The sequence below is a fragment of the Amblyraja radiata genome, chromosome 33, assembly GCF_010909765.2.
Source record: "Amblyraja radiata isolate CabotCenter1 chromosome 33, sAmbRad1.1.pri, whole genome shotgun sequence".
NCBI classification, from domain to species: domain Eukaryota; kingdom Metazoa; phylum Chordata; class Chondrichthyes; order Rajiformes; family Rajidae; genus Amblyraja; species Amblyraja radiata.
Genome location: NC_045988.1, coordinates 7,649,311 through 7,670,277, shown reverse-complemented (window position 1 = coordinate 7,670,277; position 20,967 = coordinate 7,649,311). Strand labels below are relative to the sequence as shown.

Here is a 20,967-nt window from a genome sequence, read left to right as displayed (position 1 = left end):
AGAATTTTTCCAGCATATTCTGTTTTGTTTCTGAATGTAAAAAATTACATTCCTTTTTATTTTTGCTGATGCCTTTGTGGTGCACAATCATTGCAATCTGAGCTGCTGAATGAGTATATTCAGTAAGTGAAAAGTTGTTTTATTAAATAATGTTACATTCTTAGAATCCATGCTGAATAAAATTGAATTTTGTTATTTGATATATTTTTGACTTTCAAGTTTAGTGTTCCTGTGCATAAATGTACTGAGAGCATGACTGGGTAATCAATAATTTGAGTAGGGTCCCTGAGAAAAATAAAGTTAGTGATATTTAATATAACATAGTGGTTACATCTATTTGCTGTAATGTTTGCACAAGCTGCGTTTGAAAAAAAATCTAGAAAATATTTAAAGCGTGGGATTTTCTGGAATGCTGTATTCTTTATGAGCTGGTTAAAAACCAGTTGGGAATGAAATACTTTTGGTGACCTGACAATCCAGGATTCAGAAACACTAATTTCTCTTGAAAGAAAAGTACGCAGTGGGTGAGTTTGAGAGCTAAATTCATCCAGATTGGATGTGAACAAGAAAAAATACATTCATATTATTCTAAATGACTTTTGGTTTTGGCAATTTAACACTTTTTGGAGTTTAACACTTGCTCAATGCTTGATACATGGATATTTACAGAATGGAGATGATGCAAGGGATGCAATGCCATAGAAAACAAACTACACCACATATTCATTTTAGATGTAAGTTTATTCAGAGAGGCACCAATCAAAAGGGAAACAGTAGAAAGTGACCAGGACTCTAGACCCTGACAGCATTTGGACTATCCTTCCCTTTTTCCAGTGATAGCTTTTTGGACCGATATCCTCATTAGAATTTCAAACACTTATGGGCAGAGTGCTGTGGATTTGGATGTTGAAACAAGGAATTGCAGATGCTAGTTTGCAAAAAAAGACGTAAAGTGCTGGAGTAACTCAAAAGGTCAGGCAGTATCTCCAGAGAACATGGATGACACAAAGTGTACGTTCTCCAGAAATGCTGCTAGACCTGCTGAGAGACTCCAGCACTTTGTGTCTGAAATCAGATGTTGATCAGGAAAGTTACTGGTGGACTTGTTCAAACATCTAGTTACATGTAATTCATAACCCTGGGGATAAAGATTGACTGGATTTCTCTTCAGTTGTCTACCACTCGAGGGGCTTGTTTGAACAGGACTCTTAGGAATTTGCAGTTACTCAATCCTACCCTTTGTGCAATAGATTCCTTGTTCAAGATTAAATGCTCATCATAGACTTGCTCATTGCTTATTTACACAAGCTACATTTAAAATAAATTCCATGACAGATATTCATAGGGTGGGATCATTTGAGAAACAGAGTTTTTTCCATTCCATCGCTATTAATTATGTGAAAAATATTGCTGTATCTCAAGTTACATTTATTTCCATTAAATTGAATAAACTGGCTATATTCACCTTCCAGAATTGACTGTTGAGACTTTGCCAGTGGGTCTAGGTGCTTTGACATCCAAGATGAAAAGTCAAATCTGCCTGAGGGGATACAATGGGCATCAGTGGCTGACACAATTATTGTTGATGAGGCCTATCGACCTCTTCTGACCAACTGGTTGGTGCAGAGTACAACACTGGTTAGGCCATAACCAGCTTTAGCTTCAGAATTCTGTTCTACTCAGTCGCAGGATGCCACAAGCAACAAGGTTATGCATTGGTTGCTGTGAGTTCGTCCTGCTTGGGTGGAATAATTCCAATACTGGTCTGATGGCATAATTGATTTCTGAATTATTTCATTGAAATTGCAATGTGACTGAGCAGGGATAAACCAATTTGCCATTGTCTGGGGGTTAAAAGTGTTTCCTTTAAAGTAATTCTGTTGTTAAATGTGTGCACAGCTGGTGCCTGTGGAAGTCTGGTAATTATACCGTATTTACAGTGTCGCAGCTGGTAGAGCTGCTGCCTCACAACTTGTAGCCACTGCCTCACAGAGACCCGGGTTGGATTGTGACCTTGGATGCTGTCTGTATGGAGTTTGCATGTTCTCCGTGTTTGCGTGCGTTTCCTCTGAGTGCTCCAGTTTCCTCCCACATCCCAAAGATGCGCAGATTTGTAGGTTAATTGGCTTCTGTAAATTGCCCCTGGTGTGTAAGGAGTGGATGTGAAAGTGGGTTAACATAGACTGGTGTGAACGGGTGATCGATGGTCATTGTGGACTTGGTGCGTTGAAGGGCTTGTTTCCATGCTGTAATCTCAAAACCCAGTTAAAAGCAAACGTGCAATGAAGAGCCCTGAGCAGATTTTTTTGTTGTTGTAACAAAACAATTATTATTTATAGCTTGCAATTTTAATTGTAATTATTTTTGTGCTAAATTACCTTGTTGTATTTTATGTTCTAGGACCTGTTGAACTCGCTTCTTAAAGAGTGTTTGTGTCCACCGAGACCTGATGCTGTTTGCCTTTATCGATCCTGTAGCGCCCATAACAACAAATGTGACATTTATAGGTCCGATCCTGATTTCAAGGTAGGATTTTTTTAAATTTATATGCCGGTAAATGTCAGGGATAGGTTGATGTTCATTTGAATTGTCATAAAGTCAAAGTTGTGAAATGCCGTGTTAAATTATGGTGCTGTAGACCTTTTCCAGCTTTCTTCACTCAACCCCTTCCTCCCCAAGAATCAGACTGAAGAAGGGTCTCGAACTGAAACATCGCCTATCCATGTTCTCCAGAGATGCTGCCTGTCCTGCTGAATCACTCCAGAACTTTGTGTCCTTTTGTACAGTTGTAGGCTGATTAGCAACAATATTCCATTTTAAAACTAAGCGCTTTGTGATGTCTTTCATTTAAAAAAAAATGTTCATTAATACTGTTCAGCTTTATTGTAGTATTAAAATTGTTATTTAAAAAGGTAGGCAGATGAGATGGAATCCAGTACTTTATTTAAAGGTTTAAGTATACAGTACTTGTGATTTACAGTAGTTTCTTTTTTAGCAATTCTCATTTAATCAGTTATCCCCACACCCGAGGGATACTAGGTGGCTGACTACACTGTATAGAGTTATTAAAAGTTGTACTTTCTCTTTCTACAGGGCTTTGTCCGAGTTCATTGCAGCTATGATTGCCGTATCGAGTACCATTTATACTGCTGGAAACGCTGCAAAATTAAAGAGTTCCAAGATAAAATTGAAAAAGTAAGTATTTATAGGAGTTATACAGCATGGACATAGGCCCTTTGGCCTAACATGTCCATGCTGAGCAAAATGCTTTCCATGTCTCTTGCAATGTTTCTCTGTTTGGAAGTAGTGCATTAAAGGACTCAAATGATAAATCATCTATTGGCTACAGTCAGATTAGATAATTTTTCTAACAAAGATATGAGACTGAAAACAATGCTTTGAAAGGCCAGAGAATCTGGGGGTATGACCAGATTGCAGGTCTGTGCTGTTATCATAGATTAACGATAGTCTTATTTCCTGCTTAATGTCATGATAAAAGTAAATGTATTTAGTATCAAAGGTATCAAGGTATCAAAGGTATTTTATTAGTCACATACACACTAGGTGTAGTGAAATGCTTATTGCCATTTTGCAGCACATAAAGAAAGAACAGACATAACATTAATAAGAGTTTTAGAACATAAGAAACATCCCCCCACAATGGTTCCCATTATGAGGGAAGGCACAAAGTCCAGTCCCCAACCCCAGTTCACCCATAGTCGGGCCTATTGAGGCCTCCACAGTTGCCTCTAGTGTACCTTTTACTTCTAAAACTGATTTTGCTTGAAATGTTGCAGGATATTCTGGGTTTGGACTGCCTTACACCTGACTGTATGGGATGTATCTGGAAGGTCGACATTTTTCAGGATTCACGGCAAAAGACGGTGAGTTTCCAGGCCCTCAGGTGTCATGGAACATAGAACAACACGTGAACAGGCCCTTTGGCCCACAATGTCTGTGTCAGGCATTATGCCAAGTTAACACAGAGAGTGGTGAATCTCTGGAATTCTCTGCCACAGAATGTAGTTGAGGCCAATTCATTGGCTATATTTAAGAGGGAGTTAGATGTGGCCCTTGGGGCTAAAGGGATCAGGGGGTATGGAGAGAAGGCAGGTACAGGATACTGAGTCGGATGATCAGCCATGATCATATTGAATGGCGGTCTTGAAGGGCCGAATGGCCTACTCCTGCACCTATTTTTCTATGTTTCTAACTCTCAGCTGTGTCATAAACAGCTAGTGATTAGCCTAACAGCTTAAACTCTCAGCTGTTACTGTGAAAGGATTTGTAATTTATGATTCCAGCAATGTAGCGGATTCCATTAGGATGTAATCACAAGGTGGGAAGTGTTTTTACTAGAGAAAGAAAATCATGGAACAGTTACAAGAAAATTCCAAGAAAAAAATGATGTATGTTCATTAGAAATCAAACCTGTCTTCCTCACTTAATCTTGCCTTTACAGATCCCGCATTGTCTGGGTTTCATATTTCTTAACTACCCACTGAAGTCACTTAGCTGTTCACGTATTTTGAGGGCAATTAGGGATACTGATCTAGCCATTAATCACTACATATTAAAAAAAGATCCTTGTGATACACATGACATTTTGAAGGTAGCGATCACGTTATAAAATGAGATTGCATTATACAATTTGTAAAGAGGAAGTACATTACTCCCTTTGTAGTAAATTCCTGAATTCAGCAACAAGTTTTCGGACTTAGAATGGTGACTTTATTATGGAATAAGTTAGCAACTTATACACACTCTATATCTGTTTCAGATTGAAGGTTCCAAATCAAAAGAGAATAAAAGTGGCAGGAATACAGCAAACAAACAGACTGGTAACTTGTAAGTTCAATTATTAACTTTAATTTGAGTAATTTTATAAACATACAAATTCAGAGTACAATATTCAGAAATGATTGAAATTTGTAAACAAATAGTGGACAGAAAAATCGGGGCAAGGCCTGCGGGTCCCTGCTGGGAAACCGCTTTTCGGGGCTTCCGCAACGGCAACTTCTCCCGCCCGAGTTGCGGGGTTGAGGATGACCTGGAGCGGGACCTTACATCGCCCGGTGCGGCTTTAATGGCCGCGGGACACCTACCATCGCCCGCCGGGGGCTTTGACTTTGACATCGGGAGGAGAATGAGGAGTGCAGGGAAGAGATAAGACTTTGCCTTCCATCACAGTGAGGAGGAGATTCACTGTGATGGATGTTTGTGTAAATTGTGTTGTGTCTTGGTTCTTTTTCTTGTGTGTATGACTGCAGAAACCAAATTTCGTTTGAACCTCAATGAGGTTCAAATGACACAAATAAATTGTATTGTATTGTATTGTGTTGGAACGCTATATTTGTGGGCTTGTTCTTCTGCCGCCACCTTGATGTTGTACAACTTTGCAGGTGCTGATCAACATGGCCCCAAACTTTAAGTTTTGGTTCTTGTTGGTACTGATTTATTGTTGAAAATAGGAGGATTTTTTACCCCCTCAAACTGTTGTGAATGTTGTGTGAAGCGTACAGGAGTGGCATGGCTATGGGGACCTGGGTCCTGATGGTTTATATCACCACCCTAAATTGCTCGTCCTTCACAATCCAGCTTCTCCCTCTAATGTAGTACACACAAATTTGTTATCTGTACTTTAGTCGCTTAGCTGGATTAGTGCAATCAATTTCATAGTTAGCATGGCCTCCATTTTGCAGAGAAATGATGGTGAAACTTTGGCTTACTGCAGTGAATAACTGAAAGCAACTTTCACATTTATCTATGACTGAAAACGGAAACACAGAGGATGGGAATGGCCCATTTGTAGGTTTTTTGTCCAAATTATACTTTGACCCCAGGCACTTCACAGAATCCATTGAGAGTCCTATGTGGTAATTGCCCATCCACCTCACACCCACCCCGATATTACCTTCAAAGAACATATTGACAGGTCAGGGGAATATACACCAGCTCTCTGCATTAGGGCTTAGATGGACCAGTTCTATTGCGTCTTTGTGGATTGGTTTCTCTGGACTCCATGTACCTGATACCAATACATTTTGGAGGCCACTGCAGATGCAATGCCTTGGTGCAGCTGATGCAGTACGGGAACAGTGCAAGACCAGTCAATACTTTCAATGGAGGCCAGTGGTGAGCACTGACAGCTTGCCTTTCACCAGGAATTCTGTTGGAGAAGGAGCCCTGAATTGGGCTTGGTATCATTTGCCTTGGTATCAAAGACTTATTCTGCAGGCAGGTCCAGAGAGTGGTTTTCAACGTAATTCATGAAAGTTTTAATGTGTCCCTATGCCTAAGTTCACCTGTGAGGAAGCACAGAATGAGAAAACCAAAATCATTGCAGCTACAAAGTAAAATTGCATATTTATTGAATCGGGAATCTGTTCTATGGAAGAAAGTAACTGCATCATTTTAACCTCAATAAATAGTTTTTTTAAGCATTTTTAGAATGTATGGTCAATATTGGCTGTGTTTCTATGTTTAGATTAAACTTGAAGAAGATTGCCAGAAAAAAAGAAAAGAAGCATCAAAATCCAGGCAAACCGTCATCAAACATCCACCAGGAACAAACTGGTGAGCAATTTAAGAACAGTTACGTATGTCAACAATCATCTTGACTATTCATATGCAATATACCTTATTTATACCACTTTGTTAACACGGAGAACTTGATGGTTCTTAGCATGATGGTTATATGCTTTCGCCAGATTAGCATGTGAGTTGGGGGAAAAGATCAAAGGAGTGTGGAGTTGACTGCTTAGTTGGGATTTGAGAAGGCTGCATCTTTTGCATCTTGTTCGATGCGAATGAGCAGGAAATTGGCTGATTCCCACCTAACAGGTCTGTTCAGTCATTGAGTCAGGCCAGGAAAAGTAGATCTTGGGAAAGGGGATTGAGTACGCCAAGAGCAAGCCAGAGTTCTTCCATTGTAGGTAACTGGAGCACCTTCTGCTGGTTTTGAGAATAAAACATTTTCTCTGTTGCTTTTTCAGTGGCCTTCAGTGGTCGCTTTAAGACGCAGCTTAAGCTGCAGCATCTGATAATGATGGGCTACATTACACTGTTTAAGTTTTTTTTGTTTTTGTCTTTATTAATGAAATTCTGGGGGGGGGGGGGGGAGCACTTCAGGACCCTTAATTGGAATTACCTTGATCACAAATCGGTTTTGTTTTGAGAATCTTGCGTCATTAAAATTGTTAAAAATGTCAACATTTTCAGCACAAATTTCTAAGTTTAAAATGAAGCAACATCAAAGAAGAGTGATGTTGATTAGATCTTTAATACTGTGGCTCCAAGAACAAGGGCAAAGCCTGATAACTTGTGATCATTTTTTTCTTTTTAATATAGATGCCCCAAACAAAAAGCCTGATCAGAGTGAATTGAAGGTAAAGTGAATATCTTGTTCTAATTTAATTGTAAGAATATTGCATTAAAGCTGTATTTTTCTCCCCTTTTCCTTCACCTATTTCGGAGTAGAAGTTTAAACAGTTGCCGAAATTAGAAACAACACTCTAACAATGTTTAATGTTTTGGGAGTATTATGCATCCTGTATAAAATGTATTTGTTAGCATAAAACTTAAATTAGCAACAGTACATATCTCTTTTCCATCCATTTAGTGGCATATCCCTTGCTAATAAGAGCCATGGTTCACTGCCAGATAGTTTTAATTTCTGGAAGAAAAATAAAGATCAGTGTAGTGCTAACCTCAAAATTCATGTTGAGATGTAGTGAAACTATAGATGTTGGCTGCAGTTGAGGGTAAAGTAAGTACTGTGGAAACAGCATTATAATGAAGATGTGGTGATTGTGTGAAAACAGGATTGTATCAGTTGATTGAAGTGCAATTATAAAACACACGGAGGGAAGGTGAATGTTATTTATCTCCCTTGCAGAATGTTGGTCCTTCCACAAGCATCAGAGAAAATGCTGTTCATAATGATAAAAGCCAATGTTATATTTGAGGTTCTAATTTTTAAGCATTAGATTGGTAATTTAAAGCACTGAATATAAATGTGTTATAAATATGTAAGGCTTCTGTTCTGGCTCTCCACATTCTAAAAATGGAAATAACACTTGCAATTATTCACACTTTTACTCTACAACTAGGGTTCTTGCTGGCATAATTTTCAATGACAGTACATGTTCTTAGATGAAGTCTGTCAATGTCTTGTTCAATCATTAATATTCTTTAGTAAAACACACAGTGCTGAAGTAACTCAGTGGGTCAGATTGCATCTCTGGAGGAAATGGGCAGGTGACGTTTTGAGTCTTGACCCTTCTCTACTAATATTCTTTATCCAGTTGTCTTCTGAATATACTTTGTTTTTGTGAATTTCAAACAGGATGAAACACTTGGAGCCAGAAAGAAGGAAGTCAAAAACAAGGTAGTTTAAGTTTTCCTTAATGTTTGACTAATCAGATCCTTCAATTTAAACATTAATTTAATTATAAAATACATTGATCAATTTCCTCATAGTATAATTATTGTTCAGTTGAATTGTGAATAACCGCATAAACAACCATATTGATATATCAATACATCTGGTTCATTCATATCCATCAAGGAAGACCGTCTGTCATTTTTATGTGGCCTTGCCAATTGTGTGACCGCAGACCATCAAGGTTTTCTCTCGAGTGCCTTCTGAGCTGTAACCACCACAAACAAAAGAACGAAACTGGCCAGAATATTTGCACCAAACCCGGACACAACAGTCATTCCACATCCACTTAATCGTGCAAAGTCCATATAAGCATCTGGAGCCCAAATCGGAAGACCTCTACCTCAGAACCGTCGAAGAGCAATCTAGCATTACCATTGTCACAAAATCATAACCTGTAGGCAGTGTGTTGGACTAATCCATTACAATCCCTGGTAAGTCTTGGCCCACCGGCAGGACAGACTCAGATGGGTCGATGGCATTGTGGTATGCAAGTGGAAGGGAGTATCTCTTAAACTGTGGCTCCATATCAGATGAGCTCATGTGACATTGTCAAATGTGGTAAAGATTCCTCCTCCTAAATGCTACCCAACAGCCTGCCTCGCCTCATGAACTAGTAGTTCTTCATGCCGGAAAATACGTTGAAGAAGGAAGACTGAAGGTAGCAAGGATCTACTTTGGCTGTGATCTTCAGAGTCCATGTCCAAGAATGGATTGTTGGTCCTTGGCTGCCTATTTGAGACAAGCCTCCTATAGATCCCTTCAATTGTGGGGAAGTCAGTACCCGTGATGGATTGGGCAGTGTTATCACTTTTTGTAATTTCCTTCATTCATAGGCGTTTGACTACCCTTCCATCATAAGATCATGTGAAGATGTTCAATTCCTTTCACAACTCCTCAAATTAAGTAGTTTAAAACTGCATGCAACAAGATCTTGACAACGTTTGGAAATTGGGCATTAGGTGGCAAGTACCATTCACGCCACAGACGTGCTAGACGGTGACCATTACTAATTGAGTCTCAACACCTATCCTTGGCATTGTGTAAAGGGTAGAAATTGTTAGTGGCTACCTCGCCAACAGTCTGTCTCGTCCTTTTCCTTCTTTGTTGTTTTATAGTACGTGTTAAATGTATGTTTTAGTGTTCTTTAGCTTCTTTTATGTGGGGGGGTGGGAGGGGTTGGGGGAAACTTTTGTTAATCTCTTACCTCGATGGAGACGCGACTTGTTCCGTATCGTATCTCCTTCCGCACTGCGGCCTAACATCGTGCAGTTGGCGGCCTCATGCTGGGGACTGACTTTGGGAGCTCCAACAGCGTGAGCCTGCAGACTTAACATCGTGGAGCTGGCGATCCCTGTTGGGGATCGACCTCGGAAGGTCCAACCGCGGGAGCCTGCGGTCTTCAACATCGTGGAGCTCACGGTCCCTTGGTTAGGGACTGATTTTGGGAGCTCCGGGCTGCTGGGGGCTTCGACCACCCCGACTACGGATGATTCGACTGCCCCGACCGCGGGAGAATAAAGAGGGAAGAAGATTAGACTTTATTGCCTTCCATCACAGTGAGGGATGTGGAATCCGCTGTGGTGGATATTTATGCTAACTTTTATGTAGTTGTGTGTCTTGTTCCTTTTTTTAGCATTCGTATAGCTTAATTGGTACACGTGACAATAAAATACCTTTGAACCTTTGATTATTAAAGACTTGGGTGCTGTTATCTCAAATATTTGGAATAAAGCTGCAAAGAGTAATATAGCATAGAACAGGACCTGGCTTCTGACCAATTTAAACTGCATCTGCCTACACTTGGTCTAAATCCCTCCATTACCTGTCTCTTCATGTGCCCGTATATATCCCCCTTGGACATTGCTATCGTATTGTTTTCACTATTTCCTAGGCATTGCATTTCAGGCACCTTCTGCTGTCTGTGTAAAAATAATAATTGTTCTTGCAAATCTTTCTGCAGAAAAGCTCTTCAGTATCTTAATTATTACATGATATAATCTGTTAATTAAAACATTCAAAATTTTATTTGTCTTTTTCCCCACTTTCAGAAAAATGTAGGTCCTCCAAATGAGTGCATAAAAAATGATAAAAGCGGGTAAGAATTTAAAGTTTGTTAATGATGAATAGCTGAACTGAGATAATCTAACTTGCTGCGTATTTCTCCTGCCCACCTACACGTACCTGGTATGGTTGATTGCAGCTTGTGCTTGACTGGTGTCCCTGCAACTGACCAGAAGCACATTGTGCATTTATGAGTTTAAATGGGACTGTTGGCCATCTCTAGCTGCCCTGTTAAACTCTTATTGCAGATAGTTCTGCTGGAATGTGTTTCCTTACCAGAAATTGGATGTAACACAATAGATGAATTATGCCTGTTATAATGCAGCTTTAATTGGGAACTGGAGAACTACGTGAAAGCTATAAATTGACAAGCGGGAAAGAAAAAGCTGTCCTGAAGTAAAAGTATAAGGGGGGGGGGGGGGAAATAAATTCCTGGTAACCTTCCAGTAGTAATCTGGCAGAACAAGAAATGGTCATAGAAATTGACATGTGCAATGACACCCTATTACATTATGTAACATGCAGCCTTTAGAAGTTTTAGTTTGGTGTAACAAAAAAAACATAGCTACTACAAATACTGTTATTTTTTGAAAATCTTGCAGGGAAAGAACCCAATTTTCCCCGTTGACACAATTGTATTTACAATACAATTCTGTTAGAAACGCAACAATGGCACTAGAGAAGAAAACATTGCCACATTTTACTTTCAACTCTCATTCTTTTAAATATATAGTTAGGCTGTATATGTATTCCAAAGCCAATTCACAAATGTGAGAATAGTATAGTTGAAATTGGCAATTTCAAGTCGGCAGGCAGTTTCTAGATTCAAGAATGAGCTTTTATTTGGTATCCAGCATCATTCTACATGTAGTCTAGAATAAACTATGGTAATATTTAATGGGAACTGACTGCGGAGGTAACAGCAGTTGTTATTTTCAATAGTAATACTTGTCTGAAATATATTTGTCTGAAATGCATATATTTTAATTTGTTGGTTGAAGGGTGAGTTCTCAATTCTTTGTTAGGTTATCTGCACTTTGGATTATTCATTGAAGTTATGGTTGTCTACAGTCAGAGATAAACAACAATAAAATATATTTTTCAGGAATTTGGAGGAGGCACCAGCGAAAGTGCATGAAAACAGTTACCTGGATGCTAAGATGACAGAATATTGTCAACGGCTAACAAAAGAGGAAAAGATTGAAGACTTGGATGCCAACATATATGTCGATGATGTTCTTCAGGATAAACTCTCCTCAATTAATGTGAGTTCAAGTTACAATAGAAAGATTAAATGCAAACCTAAACAAAGTGGAATATGTCAGAAAAACTAGGAACATCTTGTGTTGTTTGCTGAGCCTGATACATCACAGTCCGCTTTAACCTCACTGCATTCTTCATTTGCAAAATATGCAAGGAATAATTTAAATGGATTGGCACAAAATAGTTCATCACCCAATTCCTCAGTAACAAAAATATATTGAAGTCCAATTAATTTTCAGATATGAAAGGAAGCAAGATGGCTCTGATCGAAATGTGAAAGTCAGCAGAGCTGTACAATGAGCAGTGCTGACAATGAGGAAATTAATTATGTCCCATATAATTCACTTGCTGCTATTTTTTTTGTTAATTTGTTACGTTGGCCATTTACCCCTCAAGCAGGTTCATCATTCACTGTGGTAATTTTGTGATCTAACTCCTTGCATCTTTTTTTTCTCTTCCTTGTCCCTCACTGGCGCAGGAGTATTCTTCTTTCTTTTGTGTGGCGTGCACAGCCTAAAGTTGTTGGACAACTTGTTCTATTTGATCTTTAGTTTGTGCACGTCGAGTTGATTGCATTAGTCGAAACGGCGGACCACGTGAAGGTTTCAATCTTCCACCCCTCCTTGCTTGTCCCTGAATACATTGTTTAAAAATTCATCCATGTCAGCTGCAACATTAACAATGAACCCAGCATCATTATTTATTTAGAGAAGAAAGCTTCAAATATTGACCACATCTGCATGTTTAGGCCTGATGTGACTCTTAGATTCTACTACTTGGTCCTCTCCAGCTATAAGTAATGTTAAAGTTACCTGTCTTTGTGTCAAATTGTGAATTGTGAAGTGTTTTAATAATGATCTTGTTGGATACTATATATATGTTGTATTAGATTTTAAAATATGTTGATCAGAGGGTCAAAAAACAAGGATCATTGCTGATGATTGTTCTGCATCGTCGTTCCTATTTAGCTCCTGTGTGATTGTTTGCAGCTTTACTAAGTTGTGCCAAAACTAAACCATAAATGAGTGCTGAAAACATCAAATTTTCTGTACAGCTGCTCACTGAGTGATTTATTTTAGTCTGAAGGGCAAAAAGATGAGTTTGATGTTTCCTTCTTGAAAACAATGACTGAATCTGCTGTTTTGGGCCTTGTGTCATTTGGTTCAGGAATAGCTTCTCCCTAATTACAGCAGCCATCTGAATTGAATTCAAGTATGATATCCACTTGAAGATGTGAGACCTTCCTGGCTTAATCATTCATTATACGGGGTCAAAGAAAGAGCGTTCACGTCGCGGCCCTGTTTCCACCAATCTTTCCACCACCACGCACAAGAAGCACAAGAAGCGATAAGACAGACACCATTGTATGCAGATGCCGAGAGGTGTGTTCAGCTCTGGCTGAACAACTTCTAATCCTGTGTGTGGACTCGATAAGAAGAAGATTCATTATACATGGATTTTTATTGACTTTTAAGAGGTTCTCATTTGGCTGATGAAACATTGAGCAGAAATGCCCACAACACTTTATATTGCACATAATTTTACACTGTTGAATGGTAATTTGAATTCTGCAATGGCTAAAGTGCTGTGAAACAATACGAAGCAACAGATCTTTGTACATCCTCCTCCATGTAACGTTCCCAGAGCTGTGAAATCATTTATTTTAATGTAGAGGAGAAAATATCATGTTCATAAGAAAAAAAGGCAGACTTAAGTTATGCAGCGCCTCAAGTCAATAATCAATAAAATTTTAGCCAGTCACATGCCCAATTGAACATTTCCCATGCGATCCGTGTATTGATGTTCAAAAATTGTTTTTGCACATTAAAAACTAATTTTGGTGAGAAGTTGATAAGTTCATAGTTAAAATACGCACATTCAATTATTGTTTGGGAAACTACCAAATTCAAAGAAACCCCATGTATTTTCAATATTTCTGTGCTATTTGCCTCTAGCATTACATTGCAGCTCGAATGCTGTCTGTATCCATTTCTGTGTGATTTGCAGATGATATATTGATTCCTTTTCTCTATTCCTTTCATAGAACGTAAAGACTTGTGATGCAGCAGTACTTACTGATCCAATAAAACCCTTTGAAAGCAAAGAGGTAAAATTAGAAACTTTAGGTACATCTTTTATTAAAGATTCTGCATGTTACCAGGATTCCTTTCATGCCAAACTATACATTTCTTTTAAATGGAATCAAGTCTAGAATTGTGACAGTGTTAATGTGTTAACCTTTATATATTCTGTAAATGAAATGAAGAAAATATGCAGACGCTGTAAATCCAAAGTAAAATTAGAAAATTGTGTTTTTTTTACTTCTGAATGAAACACAAACTCTGTTAATCTGTCCGTCGATAAGTACCTGGAGCATTTTCAGTTTTTATTTTGGTTTACTCTCAAAGACACATTCTCTGTATAATTTTATTCTTTTAGGATGGTACAAAAGGAAAATAATGTTTTATGAAAATCTGGGTTGGTTCCAAATGGAAAGGACTTCCAGAAAACCAACAAAAATGATTGGCCAGAGAGTATTAATACATTTCTAAGGTTTTGTCATTGTTTTCCAAAAGTTTGTAATCTTTGTGATCAAGTCATAATCCTCGTGATAAAGTATTGAATAATGCACCTGTAATATTTTTCTATTTGCATAATTGCATAATTATGTGGTGAGCATCTGAACAAAATGCTAATTATATTAATTGTACATTTTGGTGATGTTTAATTTGCAGAGAACCTTCATGATACTATACCATGAAACGGCTCAACTTTTGAAGAGCTTTGAGAAATCACAAAATTTGTATGACCAACTTTGTTCTGGTACTCAGGACGAAATCAAAACGTTCAAAGAAAAGCACGAGCAGCTTTTGTTCAACGAGAAGGTAGTGATATCGTTATTTAAAATCTTGGTAAATAACTGGTAGGTGAGTCAAGGCTTGGTAGGTGATGGGTAGAACCAGGTGAAGTTGGGGAGGGTGGGCAGATGGAGTCGAAGTTGGTGGCTGGGAGAGAGGGGGTCGTGGAAGCAGACACAGACAGAGGCTGGAAGGTGATGTGGATCCAGATAAAGGAAGAGTGTTTGGCAGGGGGATCAGATGGCAGATGGTAAGGTATCTAGGGTAGGGGAGGAAAATGGTGAACAAAGGGAGAGAGAACCTAGGAGCAGGAAGGGATGCCCATTTCTGCTCCTCCTAATCCAACATGGTTTACTTTCTTTTTGTTCACATTTTCCATTTCACCCCAACCCTAGGTACCGTCCACAATCTGGTTCCATCTCTCCATCATTTGGTCTATCCGTCTTACCCCCGTCCCTTCTCCAGACACAAAACGTCACCTATTCCTTTTCTCCAGAGATGATGTCTGACCCGCTGAGTTACTCCAGCTTTTTGTGTTTTATCTTCGGTTTAAACCAGCATCTGCAGGTCCTTCCTAAACATTACCCCCTTCCTCATCTGGTTCGACTTATCCCTTCATCCTCTGGCTGTATCTTCCCACTCTCCTCTCCCCACATGACTCCATCTGCCTATTTATGTTTTTTCTCTCCTTTACTATTTTCACTTATCTCCTACCTGCCTGACTAAACATCCACCTGGCTCGATCCATTCATCATCCCTTACCTTGTTCCACCTGTCACCTACCAGCCCCTGCCTCAAGTGTAGTCAAGAGTGTTTTATTGTCATATCTGCTGAAATAGCACAATGAAATTCTTACCACAAGTGCCTCTTACTTCTGTACTTCCCTTTTCACTCTCTGTCACGATGCAGGGTCTCGACCCAAAACGTCAACCGCCCCTTTGGCTCCACAGTAGCTGCCTGACCTACTAGATTCCTCCAGCCGTTTGTTTTGCCCCAGATTCCAGCTTCTTCAGTCCCTTGTATCTCCCTCTTGGGTCTAATGAAGGGTCCATGATCTGAAATGTTAACTGTTTCAGCAGATGCTTCCTGACCTGGTTTTTCACTGTACTTTCTGTTACTATTTTCAATTTCTGGCATTTGCAGTTTTTAAATTCTAATTGACTGCAAGATTTTGTAATGTGGAAGGAAACTGAGCACCTAGGCGGACACCAAGGTGAAGCCTATGCTTCACCTTGAAGTCCTCAGGAACAATCTCTAACCTAATGTTAATGGTTTGGAGAATGAATGTTTGGCATTGTTTTTAGATGATAGATACTAAATACATCTTTTCTTGTTTCTTGCATTCTACATTTTTATAATAGAAACTGAGGGATGAGCTTTCAACAGTAAAGACACAGCAAGCCTCTGCAAAAGAGAAACTACGTGACAAGAGAGAAATTCAATCGCAAGAACTTGGTGTGCTACAAGAAGAACTTAAACCATTGAAGAATAATTTAGAAAGGTATGATTCCAATGCTCCTTTCTCCAAATTGCAAATTGAACAATAAATGTTCTTGCCATTTGAAACACTAACGGGGCACTTGGATAAACATGACTTCATCGGACAGAACCAGCATGGTTTTGTGAAGGGGAAGTCCTGTTTAACGAATCTGCTCGAATTCTTTGAGGAAGTAACAACCCGGGTGGATAAAGGGGAACCGGTGGATGTGGTATACTTGGACTTCCAAAAGGCTTTTGACAAGGTGCCACATAAGAGACTATTGCTAAAAATAAAAAATTATGGGATTGGGGGTAATATATTAGCATGGGTAGAGGATTGGCTAACAAATAGGAAGCAGAGAGTGGGGATAAATGGTTCATACTCGGGATGGCAACCGGTAACTAGCGGGGTTCCGCAAGGGTCGGTGCTGGGACCCCAGTTGTTCACAATTTATATAAATGATTTGGAGGAGGGAACCAAGTGTAATATATCAAAATTTGCGGACGATACAAAAATGGGAGGAAAAGTAGGGGATGAGGAGGATAGGAAGAGTCTGCAAAAGGATATAGATAAGCTAGGTGAGTGGGCAACAACTTGGCAGATGAAATTTAATACTAATAAATGTGAAGTCATTCACTTTGGGAAAAAAAATGATAGGGCAAGTTATTTTCTAAATGAGGAGGAGCTGCGTTGTAATGCAACGCAAAGGGATCTAGGGGTATTAGTACATGAATCACTAAAAGTTAGTATGCAGGTGCAGCAAGCAATCAGGAAGGCCAATGGAGTTTTGGCCTTTATTGCTAGGGGGAATTGAGTATAAAAACACGGAGGTCTTGCTGCAGCTGTACACAGTATTAGTGAGACCACATTTGGAATACTGTGTACAGTTCTGGGGTCCATACTTAAGAAAGGATGTACTAGCCCTGGAGGCAGTGCAGCGAAGGTTTACAAGATTAATTCCTGCAATGAGGGGATTGACATATGAGGAAAGGTTAAGTAGGCTGGAACTCTACTCTTTGGAGTTTAGAAGAATGAGAGGCGATCTCATTGAAACATATAAGATCGTGAGGGGCCTTGATCGGGTGGATGCACCGAGGATGTTCCCAATGATCGGGGAAACTAGAACTAGGGGACATAGTTGCAGAATAAGGGGGGGCTCTTTTAAAACTGAGATGAGGAAGAACTTCTTCACCCAGAGGGTGGTTAATTTATGGAATTCACTGCCCCAGGGAGCAGTGGAAGCAGAAACGTTAAATATATTTAAGTCTAAAATAGATGGTTTTTTAGCTGCCAAGGGGATAAGGGGCTACGGGGAGAGGGCAGGGATATGGACCTAGGTATGGTTAGTATAGTAAGACCTGAGTGATCTCCTGGACAAGTGTAGATCGCCTGGATTGGGGTTGGCGAGGAATTTCCCGGATTTTTTTTCCCGAATTGGACCTGGGTTTTTATCCGGTTTTTTGCCTCCCCCAGGAGATCACGAGGTTCTTGGGGTGGAGAGGGGTGATAGCGGTATAAAGGGGAGGGTAGTGTCTTGTGTTCTGTGTCTTGTGTCTACTGTTTGTGGGTAAGTGTGTCTGTTTAGTGTTCAGCCATGAGCGAATGGCGGTGCGGGCTCGACGGACCTGGTGGTCTACTCTCGCACCTACTTTCTATGTTTCTATGTTTCTATGTTTCTATGCCATCATGGCAATTATGTTACACTTAAATTGTTAAAAGGTTAGGCTGCAATTTAAGATTGCTTGTTCAGATGAGCTCCAGTATATAGCAGTGATTAACCCTGGCCTTGTTAGTCCTCCCAAATGTATCACATCTAATTTTTCGGGAACAAATTCCATTTTACTAACTCACCAATATCGTTCTGTAGCCCGTCTATCTTCCTTATTCACAACACCACCAATTTTCCTATTTGCAAACTTGTGAATCATACCTCCAATATCAAGAAGTGTCTCGATCCGAAACATCCCCAATCCATGTTCTCCAGAAATGCTCAGTTACTCCACCACTTTGTGTCCGTTTGTTCAAGCCAGTGTGGCAATGCAAGACGCCAAGGCACACAAAGGAAAACACACATGCTGCAGACCCCACAACACATGGGACTGAGCTCCTTGACCATGTTTTTAATTTAATGCACCTTGCAATATATTCTAATGTAATTTGATTTAATATTCTTTAATATTTAATATATTCTAATGTAATTTGATTAAAGCAAAATGAGGAATATTTAGACATTTTAAGTGTGAATTTTCTTTTCAGAAATAAGAAAACTCTACCTGAAATTGATGTCGAAATTCAGAAAATAAGAGGAAGAAGGTATTCTTGCTGCACAATAATTGTTTTAAGTTTTTTATATTGAAAATTGTTGTAAAGGTTTTTTGAACCTAGTTGCACGATATACTCAGCTGCAGCCAACCCTTATGAGATTTTCCTCATCAAAATGCTTATTAATTTCAGAGAAAAACAGGCCAGTGACAAGAAAAAATTGCAGAAATTGTGTGACAAAGCAAAAGAAAATGGCAAAGAGTCAGCAAACAGACTCTTATCTGTTGAGGTATTTATTATCGAGAATGATTGCAAACATTGAGAATGATTGCATATGTTGCATAGAGAATATGCTGTGTATCATATACGTATGGAGTGTTGAACATTTAATATGAATTGTGTTTAAATCTAATTTCAAATATCACCTATTTTTTTTCATCTGCACTTTCTCTAACACTATACCGCTGTTAAACTATATTCTGCAGTCTAGTATTTTTCACTTTGCACAACCTGTTGTACTTGTGTGTGGCTTGATTGTATTCTTGTATAGTATGATTTGACCGGATAGCGCACAAACAAAGCTTTTCACTGTATCTCAGTACATGCGACACTAATAAATCAACACCAATAATATTTGAATGGTTGTGCTGTTTTGAATAGCTTACCTCTAATATGCTCAGCGTTATCGTGTGGAATATCTATTTTCTTTCTCCTTTGCTCAACAAATCATCCCCTGATATAGCTTTATTAAAGGAGTGGCCTGGTAGCAAACTTGACTAGCTTCTTTATTGAATCTTTCCATTGGATTTTGGCCGTGAAAAGGCAATAAAGCAGTATCTCACTTTTTATGGCGCACTTACAGGTTGTGACTGTTGGACTGTCAAATCAGATTTATAGTTTCACTCCAACACACTGGGTGGCACAGTGACGTAGCTGGTAGAGCTGCTGCCTTACAGTGCCAGAGTGCCCAAGTTCGATCCTGACCTTGGATGCTGTTTGTGTGGAGTTTGCATGTTCTCTCTGCAACCATGTGGGTTTCCTCCCGCATCTCAAAGACGTGCGGGTTTGTAGGTTAATATGCCTTATGCAAATTGCACTTATTGTGCAGGGAGTGAGTGGGGAAGTGGGGTGACATAAAATGAGTGTGGAAAGTGACCGATGTTCGGCATGGGCCGAAGTGCTTGTTTCTACACTGAATCTTTAATACCTTCAAAGCTTTGCTCATGTAGACATGGCTGGGGCCTCTGCTTCCACTTGGCAGTGCTTTCCAAGTACTCCTCTCTTAGGAGGGAAAAAAATGAGTGCTTTTGAAGGTATCTTTTATCCTATACCCTAAATCTACATCTGGGTCTGGATTTATTAGGTCTGGTCTTCCCTGTGGTGTAGTGACCTTTGAACTGCACGGAGTATTCCAGCTAAATTCTGACCAATGCTTTATAAAGTTGGAGCATAGCCTGTATTCCCAGCAAACATTGGGGAATTATGGTGACCATCCAGTTGAATTTATATTATATTGTTTAAAAAAAAATGGATTTGTAACATTCATTTTGAACGCAGTCCTTGCCAATTCATGGCATTCCCCTTAGAAGATTCAAGAATGGTGATGCCAAATTCGAAGTCCATCTGAATAAGTACTGTAAGAGACAGTAAAATCCATCTGAATAAGAGACAGTAAAATCAGTCCTTTGCTCTTTTATTGTTTAACATATTTAAAAGTGGTAACATGGACATCGATATACTTTAATTTCTTGCTACAGACTAAGATTCTGGAATGGAAGAAACACACAAAGTTGTATTTTCTCAATCGCCTGCATCAGGAGGCTGTTGAAAATGTGAAGTTTTATACAGCACAGAAAGCTCAGTAAGTTTCAGTACACATTTCACTATTTGCAGTGTACTATTTATTTTCTAATGGTAATTGTGAAAAGCATCTGTCAAATTGATTAGGCTAGATCATCCTGTGTCTGCTTGTCTGAACTTGCTACCGCAGTGCCTGTGCAACTCCACTAATCAGTTAGGGATGCAGAGGGCAGACCAATGTGACCTCAGGATCTGCAAACCAGCAGCTAGAAACCAGGAAAGAGTGCAGAGATTTACAGGGATGTTGCCAGGACTTGACAGCCTGAGTTAGAAGGAGAGGTTGGGCATGTTCAGACTTATTTGGAGCGCAGGAGACTGAGGGGTGATCTTGTAGAAGTGTATAAAATCATGAGAACAGATAGGATGAATACATTTGTTTAAGAAGGAACTGCAGATGCTGGAAAATCGAAGGTAGACAAAAGTCTGAAGTCTGAAGAAGGATTTCGGCCCGAAACGTTGCCTATTTCCTTCGCTCCTTAGATGCTGCCTCACCCTCTGAGTTTCTCCAGCATTTTTGTCTACCTAGGATGAATATATAGTGTTTTTTACTCAGGGTAGCGAATCAAAAACAAGAGGACATAGGTTTAAGTTGAGAGGGACAAGATTTGATGAGAACCTGAAGGGCAATTTCTTTTACTATGGATGGTGGGTACATAGAACAAGCTATCAGAGGGGTAGTTGAGGCAGCATTTAAAATACATTTGGACAAGTACATGGATAGAAAAGGTTTAGAGGAG

The 20,967-nt window shown here is 39.4% G+C and overlaps 1 protein-coding gene across 2 annotated transcripts in view; it reads left to right on the top strand.

The window, feature by feature from the left end:
- The window catches only part of LOC116991350, a 53,430-nt gene that overhangs the window by 26,245 nt on the left and 6,218 nt on the right, over nt 1–20,967 (top strand). For both annotated transcript variants that reach the window (XR_004416766.1, XM_033049918.1), the window contains exons 21-35: nt 2,401–2,526; nt 3,094–3,195; nt 3,798–3,884; nt 4,781–4,848; nt 6,488–6,576; nt 7,351–7,388; nt 8,348–8,389; nt 10,495–10,541; nt 11,613–11,772; nt 13,815–13,877; nt 14,506–14,655; nt 15,990–16,129; nt 18,365–18,421; nt 18,563–18,659; nt 20,128–20,231. Coding sequence is in view for 1 of the 2 variants with exons in the window: in XM_033049918.1 (XP_032905809.1) it covers nt 2,401–2,526; nt 3,094–3,195; nt 3,798–3,884; nt 4,781–4,848; nt 6,488–6,576; nt 7,351–7,388; nt 8,348–8,389; nt 10,495–10,541; nt 11,613–11,772; nt 13,815–13,877; nt 14,506–14,655; nt 15,990–16,129; nt 18,365–18,421; nt 18,563–18,659; nt 20,128–20,231 (1,370 nt within the window). In the remaining variant the exon portion in view is untranslated. The remainder of the gene's footprint in view (nt 1–2,400; nt 2,527–3,093; nt 3,196–3,797; nt 3,885–4,780; nt 4,849–6,487; nt 6,577–7,350; nt 7,389–8,347; nt 8,390–10,494; nt 10,542–11,612; nt 11,773–13,814; nt 13,878–14,505; nt 14,656–15,989; nt 16,130–18,364; nt 18,422–18,562; nt 18,660–20,127; nt 20,232–20,967) is intronic.